Source organism: Phacochoerus africanus, chromosome 1 (assembly GCF_016906955.1).
Source record: "Phacochoerus africanus isolate WHEZ1 chromosome 1, ROS_Pafr_v1, whole genome shotgun sequence".
In the NCBI taxonomy this organism is placed as follows: domain Eukaryota; kingdom Metazoa; phylum Chordata; class Mammalia; order Artiodactyla; family Suidae; genus Phacochoerus; species Phacochoerus africanus.
The window spans coordinates 158,228,747-158,243,360 of record NC_062544.1 but is presented as its reverse complement, the minus strand read 5'-3'; the positions used below and the strand labels follow the sequence as shown (position 1 = coordinate 158,243,360).

At 47.1% G+C, this 14,614-nt stretch overlaps 1 protein-coding gene across 3 annotated transcripts in view; it reads right to left on the bottom strand.

Moving 5' to 3' along the window:
• Positions 1-648: 648 nt before the first annotated feature.
• Positions 649-14,614, bottom strand: part of IL20RB (interleukin 20 receptor subunit beta) — a 34,186-nt gene continuing 20,220 nt past the window's right edge. Inside the window, exons 4-7 of one of the 3 annotated variants that reach the window (XM_047783051.1) lie at positions 12,959-13,083; positions 10,538-10,688; positions 7,295-7,437; positions 649-1,593 (exon numbers count right to left, since the gene is read on the bottom strand). In XM_047783051.1, coding sequence (XP_047639007.1) covers positions 1,486-1,593; positions 7,295-7,437; positions 10,538-10,688; positions 12,959-13,083 — 527 coding nt within the window. In that variant the 3' untranslated portion in view covers positions 649-1,485. Of the gene's footprint in view, positions 1,594-3,456; positions 5,291-7,294; positions 7,438-10,537; positions 10,689-12,958; positions 13,084-14,614 lie in introns of those variants that run through there. The other 2 variants (XM_047783047.1, XM_047783056.1) reach the window with 2 other exon arrangements.

The following is a 14,614-nucleotide window of genomic DNA, read 5'->3' as shown; positions in this document are numbered from 1 at the left end:
TCCATCAATCTCATCTTAGCCCATCCTCTGACTCCTTGAAACCCCACCAGGTGGAGAGAAGGCTGTGCGCCTCTGCCTTGTAGGGGAAACACCTGGCTGTAGCTGGTAAATGGCTCCCACCTCTGGGTTGTCTGGGCAGGGCACAGGAAGAGGGGGTAGAGACAACTGAGCCCAGAGGCTCCAGAGCCGGGAGGGGCGGAGTCTAAGAAGGGAGGCACAGGCCTTGCCCCGCAATCGCTTCAGCCCGCGAGAAATATCCCTCCATCCCTCCTCTGACCCTGACTCTTTCTCACCTGGTGGGGGAAGGGAGCAGGAAGAGGCTCCGGCCCGAAGAACAGGCAGAGAGAGCTGAGGACACCCTGAGGGGCCATCTTGAGGAAAAGAGTTTCTACAAGGGCTTTCCTATAGAGTGAGGCCTCCAGGAAGACCCAGGGGTACCCTGGTCAGGCGAGGCTTTGGCCAGCTCTCTCAGTCAGGGCTCCCTAGAAGCCAGATGCTGCCCCTCCTTCCCGATCTCTCCTGCCCCACCCCCTGCCTGGGGTTGCCCCCATGCCTCCTGACCAAAGGTGGCCTTTGGGTGGCTGGGACTCAACATGGATGCTAGAACTCAAACCCTAACGGCGACTTTTAAGGAAGAAACCACAGTGATTACCCAAGATGACCCCTCTTTATTTTTCATTCTGTCCTTTCACAACTCTACAGGAAAAAGGAACACAGCAAACATCACACTTATCACCGACATCCTTGGGCAGTCTCATCTCATGTGTGTGCAGTTTACCTGCTGTCTTCAGTGCACACAGTTTACCCTGTGCTGCATTTCCCGTGTCTGTACCATCTGAGTGCATCCCATTTTCAGTGGGGCTGTGGCCTCCCTGCGGGTCACAGATGGTAAAACTGGCTGAGACATTTGGTCCCCTCTACAAGGGCATTTGACTGAAGTGAAATCAATCCAGATGGACCCATCCTTCCTTTCCTCTTCAAGGTTTCCTCTAGGGAAGTGAGATCTCCAAGCCGGCTGGTGCAAAGAGCCTTAGATCATTCTCATTACACACGTATCTACTGCTCCTCAGAAAAGCTTAACCCATCACAATGTACAGTGTTGCCAATTTCCCTATAGCCCTGCAAGTGGTGGAGAGAGAATGTGTATCTATATACATAGGGTTAATGGTTGTGCAGTGAATTCCCTGTTTTACAAATGAGAAAACCGAGGAGCAGAGAGACCAAGTCACTTCCCCCAGGGTCACCCCACTAGTGGACGGCAGAGAGACCCAGTGCTGGAGGTCACATCTCCTGACTCCGACTCAGCGCTCCATCAGCCACACTGCTCTGCCTCTGACAGTTGCTTCTAGACATGGACACAGTGGCTCTTCTCTTCTTGTCCTTCCTTTGTCCATGGAGGAAACAGAAGCATGGCCTTTCCCCTCATGGCTCCTGGGTCCTGCAGACCAGGTTTCTGGGCTTCAGCTGGACAGCGCCCCAAGCTTGCTAGATCCACGCCCTGAGAAGCTCCTCAGAAGACAGCCCAGCAGTTGCACAGGCTTCTACCTCTTCCCTTCTGCAGCTGATTAGCTTCTGGGGTGAACTGGTTATTTTCTGAAATAAAATTGTCATTCACACACAATGGAAATGGTAAGGAAAATCACCAAAAATCCCAACTATTTGATTCATTAGCTGCGAAGAAGCTAAATAAGTAAATAGGCAAATAAATATCAAAAGACAATTCTAACCCCTAGAGCTGGAGCTTCCAACTTTTGCTGAGCTGTCTCCCAATTTACTGACCAGCAGACCTCTTGGGGCCCTGCCTCCTCAGTGCTCCTGCCCCACAAAAGTCCAGGATGTGGTTCTGGTCCAAAAAAATCTAACCTTCACCCACAGGAGAGCTCTGAAAATAGTGACTTGGTCTGAGGCACTCCACATACAGCACCTAGCAGGGCTCCCAGTCCAGGGACGGTGCTCCATAAATAGGAATCCCTTCCCACTTGTATTTCACGTTCCTGCCATCTTCTCCTAGCAACCCCAATATGTCACCATAGCTGGTTGTAAAAATGTAGGTATCCTGGGAGTTCCCGTCGTGGCGCAGTGGTTAACGAATCTGACTAGGAACCATGAGGTTGCGGGTTCGATCCCTGCCCTTGCTCAGTGGGTTAAGCATCCGGCGTTGCTGTGAGCTGTGGTATAGGTTTCAGACGCGGCTCAGGTCCTGCGTTGCTATGACTCTGGCATAGGCTGGCGGCTACAGCTTCGATTCGACCCCTAATCTGGGAACCTCCATATGCCGCGGAAGTGGCCCTAGAAAAGACAAAAAAAAAATGTAGGTATCCACTTCTCATGGCAACTCTCCCCAGGGTTGCTAGCCCACTCACCTCCAACTCACTAGGATCTTCCACAGCTTCTCCCATGGTCCCTCCCATCTGTCATCACCCCCCAGAGTGGCACCTGGGCACAGACAGGTGGGCATGATGGTTTCCTCCACCCCAGTCCCCAGGAGACATAGGCTTTATCCAGGCAGCTATCTTTGGGCTTCTTTGTAAAGAGGCAGCTACAGTCATTCCTAGTGTCCACAGGCAAAAACAGGGAAGGACAATGTACAAGTAGGGCTCACTGATCAGGACATCAGTGTGGAGCCTACCACCAATTCACTGCTGCTGGTCTGCTCAGATTCTCAGGATGCTGGATAACTACATCTGCAGGGCTTATACTGATTGTTTTTCAAACTCTAAGACACTGTCCAGTGAAAATGTAATGTGAGCCATAAATGCAATTAAAAATGCTCTAGTAGGGAGTTCCCGTCGTGGCGCAGTGGTTAATGAATCCGACTAGGAACCATGAGGTTGCGGGTTCCATCCCTGCCCTTGCTCAGTGGGTTAAGGGTCCGGTGTTGCCGTGAGCTGTGGTGTAGGTTGCAGACGCGGCTCGGATCCCGCGTTGCTGTGACTCTGGTGTAGGCCAGTGGCTGCAGCTCCGATTTGACCCCTAGCCTGGGAACCTCCATATGCCGCGGGAGCGGCCCAAAGAAATAGCAAAAAAAAAAAGACAAAAAAAAATGCTCTAGTAGCACCTTTTATAAAGTAAAAAGAAGCAGGTGAAATTAATCTTAATAATATATTTTATCTTAAAAATAAATATTATCATTTCAACATGTAATCAATATAAAAATATTAATAAAAATTGTACACTATTTTCTTGTAGTGTCTTCAAAATCTGTTGTGTATTTTGTAGTTGCAACACATCTCAATTTGACCTGGTCATATTTCAGATACTTAATCGTCACATTTGGTGAGTAGCTACCATATTAGATAGTGTGGTTCTAGGACATTAAAGTGAAACAGCATAACCTCAGAATTTAACAAGGTAAAAAACTATTGTCTCATAGGTTAAATACTCTTTCAAGCAAGGTTCAGCTTAAAAAATATGTATTTTAAATACATAGATATTTTAAAATTTGAATTCATTTTTAACATTTATATCTGGAGATTTATTACAAAATCTGGATTTTTGGTTTCTCATTTCCATGCAGAGCCCAGGGAGTGCTGGCTCATAGTCCCGCTTGGCAGCAACCTTGTTGAACTGAGAAGCAGCTGCTTTCTTTAGTTGACACATGTTTGCCATGGTCCTCATATCTATCTCTCCCTGTTAAATCACATTTATGGCACTGTATACTCTTTTTTTTTTTTTTTATTTTCCACCTGTCTGGGCCCCAGAGGCATCTGAGCTCCACATTCTATGAAGCACATAAAGTCAGACTTGGGATGGTCCATTGAAGAATGCCTAACTTGAGGCCATCTTTATTCTCGCTGTCCACGTTGCAGTGGAATGTGACATCAGGGAGAAAAAGAATAAAGTGTGCCACATAAAGGAAAGGAAGACCCTTTAAGACCAAAGCCTCCATCCCCATGAAGCAATTATGGATGAGAGACAAGGAGAAGACATTATATTTTAAAATGGGAAATACACACTGAGAAGTCTTAATATCATTTTCCTTGGATATATATTTTTTGCTTTAGACTGTTACTTTGGTGATAAAAACTTGAATGGAAAGACATTCTTAATAGTATATTTCATAGTGCAGCCATCACCAACTGTAAAATTATAGATGTAGACATGAAATGTTTAATCCAAACAGATAAATGAAACACTTACAAACTCAATAGGACTTTTTGAGACCTTGTCAAGGATTTCCACTTGGTAATTTTCCATGGTTTAATTGGAAAGATGTGTGGATTTTGCAGGGTTGGCTGGGAGTTGCTTTTTAATAGTTTGGAGGATTATCTGTAACTAATGCAAATGCTGAAGTGCAGCTAGGCTATACTAAAGTCAAGGCTGAGAGTGGGGGGATGGTGGTGAGGTGCAGGTCCAAAATCTTTTGGGGGTTTGATGGACACTAGTGATCTAGTTCTCACATAGCACCATGGGAAATGCGTATGCATTGAAGTCTGGGGAGAAAAAGAAAAGGAATTAAAAGCCTTATGGAAAGGAATGCATGTGGAACAGACACTGGAGTGATGTAGAAAGGATGGTAAGGAGAACAGAGAAGTAAAATGTGACCAAGGGTCGTGGCATATCTTCCATCAACCAAAGGGGTCTCTCATAGAATCTCCTTGTCTCTGGTCTCACTCAGTTGCTTGATTTCCTCTAAAAATTATTTTTAGGGTGTGGCTCATCATGCATTAGGATTCCCAGGAGCTCTTGCCATTTGAAGGCTTTTCTTGTGCACCTGAAATTCTATCGGAAATGGACCCTTTATATGGTTATTTCCCTGGCCCCTCACTCTGTGGCTCCCTAACAACGCACTGGGTTCTGGGAGGCAACTCTGCTGGGTCACTGAATTCAGGACCAAAAGAGGGAAAATGAGGGAAGGTGTTAGGAATGGAATAGCCTTGGAGTAGAGGGTAAGCAAGGGGTCAGAGTTGAGAGGAAAACCACAAAGGGTCACTACTGGAGTCCAGCTGAGGAGGCTGGACATTTCACCATCTGTGGGAAAGAAGAGCTGGGGACCAGCTGAACCAGGGATGCACCCCTCCCAACATCATCATTTGGGGTTCACTCAGGGTTTCTTCTTTTATTGCAGGGCTCTGCTTCCACTTATGGCAAGAGGAGCACCAATCGTTTCACAGATAACAATTTCAAAAACAAATCAAAATATAAAACTGACTTCCATAAGTCACTGGAGAGCCACCAAAAGTTGACACTTGGAAGAAGGGAATGTCTCTGGGTGAATTTCCCATTTTTTGCATTTCTGTGTCTGAAAGCAGGTCTCTCTTGGTGCCATGAACAGTGACAGTCTTGCTGGCTTGAAGAACCAGAAAATGGATATGGGTAACATAAGTTAGAAAGTGAGAAGGCCAGAGTTAAGTGTTAATGAACTAAACATTCCAATTAAATGATAGAGATTGTTGAAATGGATTTGCTTTAAAAAAAAAAAAAAGTTACGCTGCTTCAAGAGACACCCTTCAAATATGAGGACACAGATAAGTTTAAGGTAAAAATATGGAAGATACACCCTACAAAGAGTAAACAAAAAAGGGCTAAGAGTTTCTGTGTGGCTTGTGGGTTAAGGATCTGGCATTGTCACTGCTGTTGCTGGGGTCACTGCTATGGCCCGAGTTCAATCCCTGGCTCAGGAACTTCTACATGCTGTGGGCACAGCCAAAACCAAACAAACAAAGGCTATACTGATATCAGGAAAAGAAATATTGCCAGAGATAAAGAGAAACAGTTCATGATGATAAAAGACTCAATTACTCAGGAAGACCTATCACTCATAAATATGTATGCACCTAAAACAGCTCAAAATACATGAAAATTTGACACAAAAGGAGAAACAGACACATCCACACTCATAGAGAATTTGTTGTCTCTCTCTCAATAACAAATAGAACTATACCAAAAATAATCAGTAAGGACAAAGATGATCTGAACAGTATGATCAAACATTTTGGCCCCATTGATACCTCTAAAACAGCACCCTGACAACTGCAGAATGCACATCCTTTTATGCTTCAGGAAACTCTGAGACCCTCCAGTTCTTGCCGAAGGGGATGCAGGCCCACCCTATCCCCTGTGTCTTTATGTTTAGCAGTAAAGCATTTAGTCGTCTGAATGCCTGGAGGGGGAACTGATGAAAAGTACTCTGGTTGGTAAGCGTTATGCAAAGGGGCAAATGAAATGAGCCAATATCTGTAAAGCCCTTAACTCTGGACCAGTGTGCCCTAAAGTTGTGACTCCCTGAAGTCCTGGAAAGAAAGAGGGCTGACACTAGGCAAACAGGGTGGGGGTGTCCTGAGGACTGAACTCGTGGGAGGATTAGTCCTCCTGTGAAACAGGATCATGGCCTGTGCTCTCAGGGCCATGAGATGTCACAAGGGTGCTTCCTTCCTGGGTGATTCCAGGGTGATAAGGAATGACAGGAATGTATAGCTTGCAGGCAAATTCTGGCTCTAGTTGTTTCTGAGAAGCTAACTGCCAACCCCCTCCTGCCAGGAGAGAACTGTGAGAAATCCCTGAAGGGACAGGGATGGGTTTCCTTTTGTCTGTTATTATTTTGTTGTCTTTTGTTGCACTGGTTGGTGTGCTGAGGTCTTGGGGGCTGGGGTGGGGGTGCACAGGAAGCATAGAGACCATGGTGGGAGCCCTGGAGCCCTGCTTTTGCTCCCTGACTCTAGCATAGGCGTCCAGGGCCTCTCCCCACTGGAGAGACTCAGACCTATGGCCCAGTGCCATCAGGAGTAGGATAAGTGCCCTGGCTTGTGAGGAGCCGGGGGACTCCTCACCCTGGGTTGTTACCGGGCAGGTACCGAGAGTCCCCCTGTACCCAGCCAAAGGCAGAGCACAGTCTGTGGGCCCCACATTCACACACATGCCCTTCACCCTGAGAGCCCATGAGGCTCTTGGTTTATGAAACGACAGTGTTGTGTTGGAACATGTTACAGGAGGCAGCTGCTGCTGTAATGATGGGAGGGGCCCAGAACACTTGGCAGGCCCGTCCTGAGGGTAAGACCAGGCATGACTCCTGACACACCGGGTCTCCTGGGATGGGCTACACTCCTGATGCCTTGGCTGTGCCAGGCCCCCGGGGCAAGCAGCAGAGGCCTGAGGGGACCCTGAGGAAGGCCACCCCTCCCTGGAGAAGGGAGATCTCCCATCCCTTTTGACCAAAAGGGAAGGCCCATAAGTGCTCTTCTCCCCTCTTTGTGCAAATGATTGGAGACCCATGACACGTGTGCCCAGGCCCCACAGAGGCCTAGATGACATCTGGTCAGGGCGGTGCTTTGAAAGGAAAAAAGAACACAGTTACCAAGGTGTCAGGGAGCACCACCACAGGGCAACAGGAGCGCCGGAGCAGCCGGCCCATTTTCCAGATGGAGAACGGCACAACCACGAGGACGAGCATGAAGCCCACGAATGCAAACAGGGCCAGTGCCAGGGGCAGGCTCTCTCCTGGAAACAGAAAGACAGGAAGCAGCTTAGGAGACAAACTTGCCAATCCTGGTCTTCCCTCACTCTCTTGGAGTTGGCTCTACAGACTGCCCAAGAGAGCAGCTGCCAACACGCTGAGACTTGACGGATGCCCTCATGACCAAAATGACCACCATTAAAACACTTTTCCTAGAATCCAGATCAAGGCTTGGTTTTCAGAAAGCCCCACAGGGAAGATTACACCCTTTTTCTTGGGAAGGGAAAGGGAGGAGCATTATCTGTTAAACCCTAGCTGTGTTTGCACGTACCTCGGCGCCTCTGCCAGAAGGAAGGCAGAGTGCCAGGCCCCAGGCAGGATGAGGGGGAGGCACCTAAAGAGAACAGCACAGAAGGGTGCTGGGCTGCAAGTGAAAACAAAGTGTGTTTCACAATTTGCTCTTGGCAATGATTCAGGCTGTGGAGGAAAATACTGGGCTCAGAAAACAGTCACACAATAACTCTGAGGTATCAAGCCCCTCCAATGGTTAAGTGACTTACCCCAGATCACACAGGTAGAACTGGCTCCAAATTCCACTAAAGGATGTATCAGAAAGTGCCATGTCTGAGCCATCTGCAGATGCAGGAGGAACCTCTAGCAATTCATTTAGTCCCTCTGGGCTGGGCTGCTCACCCAGATGTGAATGGAAAATATTTTGGCCATACACATCAAGAGATACAATAATGTTCAAACCCTTCCACCACTCCTTTGAGTGGATTCCAAAAAAATAATTCCAAGGAAGGAAACAATTACATGCAGAGAGCAGTTCATGGCAACATCTGGATTAGAACAACAACCTGGTAACCAGTCTCCCTCTCTGCCCAAAGCAGCACACCTGCATGTCCTGCCACCCCCAGCGCACTCCGGTGTGTTTTCTCATAGCACATACCACCAAGGGAAACTATCTCATTTGCTTACTTCTTTGTAATCTGTCTCCCCAACTAGAAGCAAAGCTCCATGAGGGCAGGAACATCCCAGCTGTGACAAAGCCAGCGCTTGGCACATAGTCAGTGCTCAATAATTATTCACTGAATGAATAAATGAATGATTCAGTGAATGGACATCATCTCCAAAAGCAGATGGAAATGATCTAAATAGCCCCCAATAGAGGATGATGGAATACATTATCAGCATGGCACTTAGGAGTTCCGCTATTACAATGAGAACTAAGATATATCCAAGCTCCTTCACTGCAGCACGGGTTGCAGTGGCAAAAGACTGGAAAGCACAGAAGACACTTATTAATAGCCCAGGTACATATAGTTTGGCATATCTATATATTGGCTTGATACGCATCTTCTTTGGAGAGGTAGATCCATATGCACTGACATGAAAAGATGTTCACAATAGATTCCAAGTGAAGATAGGCCAGGGACAGAGCAGTGAGCACAGAATGGTCCCATCTGTGCCTGTGAATACTAGCATCACACATTGACTGGAAGATTAACTCCAAACTTACCAAAGGAAATCTTGGGGAGATTGGAGTGGTATGGGGAGAATGGAGAATATGGACCTCTTTATATACTTTTGGATTGTTTGAATTTTTTAGCAAGCTTTACTTAAATGGTTTTAAAAAGTAATGTAAAATAGTAATCAGAAAATCTACAGGGAAAATGTTATGGAGATATTTGTGAAAAAATAAAAGTACAAAGAATATGCATAATACAGAGTTCCTGTTGTGGGTTAAGAATGTCTGTGAAGATGCGGGTTCAATCCCTGGCTTTGCTCTGTGGGTTAAGAATCCAGCGTTGTTGCAGGCTGTGGTGTAGACTGCAGATCCAGTATTGCTGTGGCTGTGGCATAGGCTGCAGCTGTAGCTATGATTCAATCCCTAGCCCAGGAACCTCCATACACCACAGGTGTGGCCATTTAAAAAAAAAAAAAAGAATATGCATAATATAAATACACCATATGTCTACACAAAGGATAACACCCCTTTAGAGAGCAACTTGGAAACAATGGTCAAAATTCTCTGTATGCCTTTGACCCAGCAACTCTACTTTCAGGAATTTATCCTTCAAATATACCATCAAATGATCTATATACAAGGTAATTAATGAAAGCATTGGCTCTAATAGTAAAATATTGGGAAAAAATGAAATATCCATCAATAGGGGACTAGTTAAACTAGTTACGTACATATAATAGACTATCATGTAGCTATGAAGAAGGATGAAGAAGTTCTTCTTTATTTATTTGTTTGGCTGTGCCCACAGTATGTAGAAGTCCCAGGCCAGGAACTGAATCTGAGCCATAGCAGTGACAGCTTGGGATCCTTAATCCCTAGGCCATCAGGGAACTCTCAAGAAGTTCTTTTTGATTTGGAAAAATCTACAAGATATGTACTGTAAAAACGACAAGATCTAGAACAGTGTATAGAGTGTACTACCATTTGTGCTAAAAAGAAGGGAGATATGTAAAAATGTATTCCCATTCCCTTGTAAATGTATTAAGACGTCTTTAGAACCATACACAAAAAGCTAATACCAATGAGGAAGGAGTTGCCATGTGTACCTTCTCAAGTTTTTTGAACTATGTAAATGTACCAAATGTTCAAAACAATAATTTTTTAAAAACTAAGAAATTACACACTAAATGTCATTGGTGGTGTTTGTGTGGCAGAACCATGGGGTTTTGTTTTTGTTTCTTTTCATTGTAGGTTTATAGACCATAAAAAGTTCAAGGGAAAAAAATTAAGTCAAACAAGGGATTCCATAGACTTTCCATGAAGCCCCTCCCGGCTGAGTGCGGCCGTGTACACAGTGGGCTACACCCTCACAAGGTCTGACTCTCGGGCCCCAGGCTGCTTCACCCGCAGCCCCCTCTGGTTCACAGGCAGCTGCCACTTAGTCAACCAGCCTGGCAACATCTGGCCTCAGGCCTCAGGAGCTTTCAGGGAAGGTGTTCTGGAAAGCTGGACAGCTGCAGAGTGACACCCACCCAACCCCAGGATGGACACTCGCTTCAGGGGGAATTAGAACACAGCACAATTTCACCACAGGAAACCACCCAGCCTGAGGTGGAGGGGGCAGGTCAGGGAAACTGAGGGGAGACTCAGAACCAGGGGCAAACAGATGGCCTTACCTTGCACCTTGACACACTCTGCCTGGCTGAAGGCACTGTACCGCCCGATGGCCTTCACAAATGTCCGGGCTTTCACGCAGTATGTGGCCCCTGGCTCCATGGTTTCCAGGTGCATTGGAATACCCCCAGGCCTCACCACCTTGACGTGTTCCTTTAGAAACCAGACAACAGTTACACCCTGAGCAAAGCAGAACAGGAAAGGGGGAGGAGGAGGGAAGAAAACCTGAAAATATTTCCTTTCCAGGATGCATACAGAGTGTTCCTTTCATTCATTCATTCTTATTTATTTATTTATTTATTTATTTATTTATTTATTTATTTAGCACCCGCTGTGTGCCAGGCGCTGTTGCAGGCACTAGGGCACAACGCTGAACAAAACAAATTTCCTGCTCTCTTGAAGCTTACGTGGGGGAACACAGATTGTATATGATACACAATACACATCCAGTAGTGAAAAGGGCTGTGAAGAAAACTGAGGCAGGACAAGCAGGTAGAAAGTGATGAGGAGGAGTTCCCATCATGGCGCAGTGGTTAACGAACCCGACTAGGAACCATGAGGTTGCGGGTTCGGTCCCTGCCCTTGCTCAGTGAGTTAACGATCCGGCGTTGCCGTGAGCTGTGGTGTAGGTTGCAGACGCGGCTTGGATCCCACGTTGCTGTGGCTCTGGCATAGGCTGGTGGCTATAGCTCCGATTCGATCCCTAGCCTGGGAACCTCCATATGCCGCGAAAGCGACCCAAGAAAATGGCAAAAAGACAAAAAAAAAAAGAAAGAAAGTGATGAGGAGGCACTAGAGCAGTGGTTAAGGAAGGCCTCTCTGATAGGTAATATTTGGACCAAGACCTGAATGTCAGAAATCTGACTGGGGTCTTGGCTTGGCCACTGCTGCCAGGGAGGATCAGTGCACAGAAACAACAGAGTCAGTGGGCAATGCCTCCTCACACATCCAAGCATCCACTGTCTGTCTACCCATCTGCACATCCCTCCACCCCTACCCACCCCCTGAGGCCTGTGCTCCATGCCTGAACCTGTGGAGGCTTGTCTGGGCCAAGCCCCAAGTGACTCAGGGTACATGCCCTGTACCTTCCAGAGAATCCAAGGGACTTAGATCCTAGGCCCTGATCTGTCCCCCACAAGACTCCATCTGCCTGGCCAGATGGACTCCAGTACCAGGTCCTACCACTGGGCCCTAACACAGCAGAAGTAAATACTGGAAACCATTGCTATTGCCTGTTCTACCTGTCCATACCACCTTCCAGGGAAAGCCACCTAGCCCACAACCCCTATTGAGAAGGTCATGGGGCACACATCCTGTCCACCAGACCCAGGCATTAGGTGAGGAGTACCCTTGGCCTGAGAAGGGTCTACCAGAGGCCAGCCAGCAACCAGCAACCCCTAAGCTTGGCCTGATAAGATAAGCAGGACCAGGAAAATTTCCTCCCCTGGGAACTGGTCTTGGGAAACTGAATACCTGCAGCTAGAACCAGGGGTCAAGAGGAAAGGACATGGTAAAGGGGAGGCAGGCCTGGTAAGGCACGGCCATAGGCACATGCAGGAAGGAGTGATGAGGGATCAGGGAAAGCTGGGGAGAGGTGCAATAGAGAAGACCCATCAGAGGGAAGCAAGGATTCTGCAAGCAATGGCTGCTGGATAAGGGAGGCTGTGCTGCAGCCTGGCTTGGGGCCTCTTCAGAGAGTCTGTGAGAGCCCTGGTGTATTAATCCTTGTGATATCAGCTGGGACAGGGCCTCCATAGATCTGTCCAAGCTCTAGACCTTCTTAGGCTGAGGCTATGCAATGTTTGGCCACACCCTCTGGGGGAGCTGACCTTCCACCCAGCCCAGCCTGCAAGTCACTGTCCCATAGGGAGGGGCCGGTGCCCCAGCTAGGCATTCCAGGTGGCCCGCCCATGCATAATTAGCTTTGTGCATAAGCCAGCTCCTGGCTCTCTGCCCTGATTTCTGCACCCTGCCCAGATACACACCCTCAGGAGGCTTGTGTCAGCCCATACACTTTTGAAATCATCCAATTGATCTGGAACACCCTGATCTGCTGCCCCTAAACACGCCAGGGAGAATGGCTGAGAGGACACGCTGATGAAGGAGAAGAACTGCATTGAAAAGGTATTGTGGATCCAAAAATGTCAGAGATTAAGGCAAGGAGGCAGCCCCCATACCTCAGCAAATCTGGCCTGAGATGGCTCCCAGCCAAGGTGTAGGTTGGACCAAGGTGGTTCTTAGAGGAGGAGGCTGCCAGCTTTGTCATCCTACGCTCATCTCTCCTTTCCCACAATTAGGTCTGCTCATCCTCAGGCCACCCCAGACAGCTAGTGTTGCAGGGGCTGGCTTTCCTCACTCAGCTCTCAGAGGTCTGTGCCTTCTTCTCTAAAGCCTAACTCAAAGGCCGAAGATGGAAATCTCACCTTGGTACCAGGCTCCCTCCTCCAGTAGGCCACGAAGAACTCAAACTGGGGCCCCAGGTCTTCCAGCTTAATAACCAGGTGGAAGCCATCCTTGGTGACCTCCATTCCAGGTGGGATGAGAGTGGCTGTTGGCGAGACAAGGGGAGAATCAGAGCCAGCCCCAGACAGGACTGATTTCTGTCCAGAGACCATGACCAAGTCATCTGGAAACATGCCAGGCTCATTGGAGGGGGAGGGTTTAGATGTGGTTTCACAGCGCAAAGAAACATGTACTCCAGTCCTCTCCTGTACTCAGCAGGTGCTCAGTAAACACATTTCGAGTGATAAGCAAGTGAAAAAAAGAAAGAAAAACTTAACTGCAATTAACATAGATCAGTGATATATACCAGCTGTTGCTAACTATCAAACATTAGCAAATCAGAAGTTCCCGTAGTGGCTCAGCGGTAATGAACCTGACTAGAATCCATGAGGACACGGGTTCGATCCCTGGCCCTACTCAATGAGTTAAGGATCTGGCATTGCTGTGAGCTGTGGTGTAGGTCACAGATGAGGCTTGGATCTGGTGTTGCTGAGGCTGTGGTGTAGACCGGCAGCTATAGCTCTGATTCAACCCCTAGCTTGGGAGCTTCCGTTCACCATGGGTGTGGCCCTAAAAAAAGATCAAAAAAAAAAAAAATCAGCAGCATTCTTGGTCCAAGGATTCTTTATCTCATATCTTTAACAGGATGTGTTGGAAAATCAGAGGGATTTATAAATTTCAATAATTAGCTCTAGAAATTACAACACAAACACAAACACCATCTTATATATAATTAGATCCCAAACAGAAAGGCCAGCAACCTCCACAGATACTTTTCTATCAGCAGACCAAGAACAGAAGGGCCTAAATAGAGAGACTTTAGTCCCTGACTACTAATGATGGGTCCAGACTTGCCTCTCAGATCCAGACACTGCAGGACCAGAAGGGCCACCCTGATTGTTGGGCTTGGCTTAGGAAATAGAGTGGAGCATGTTCTGGGCTAAATCCCCCTGCCTTGGGGTCGGTGGACACTCAAAAGAAAGGCAGTTCCTGCAGGGAGTTTTCAGAGAACAAAGCATTTCCTGGCATTTGAAGAGCTGCCTGAATAGGGGACAGGAGGACTTGGGAGTCAGGGACCAACTGTGCAAAACAGATCCTGTTCAGAACCATCATAAGAGCACACAGCACCACTAGACTACCTCTGAAACACCCCTAGAAGGAAAAGAGATGTTTGATTCCTCCAGTTTTAAGTCAAACATGATTAGAACTGGACTTTCCATCTCCATCTTTGTTGAGAATAGGATTAGAGAAAATGCCCTAAGGTCATTTCAGTTCAGGGGATTTTCTTGACAGTGTTGAGCCTCTGTCCTTTGTCCTCTACATCCTTATCTCATTTAATCCATCCTTTTGTACAGATGACATAACAGAGCCTTAGAGAAGTGATTTTCCCAGAGTCACAACAGTTAATGGCCAGAATTTGAATTCATGTCTTTCCATGTTTCTAGACTTTGCTGTGTGGGGTGTTGAGCCTTGGTATTAGTGGATTTCAGCTCTGGCTATACATGAGAATAACCTGGGGAGAATTTTTAACTCCCAAGAAACAGGATGCACATAGATCATTTAAATCGGACTCTGGG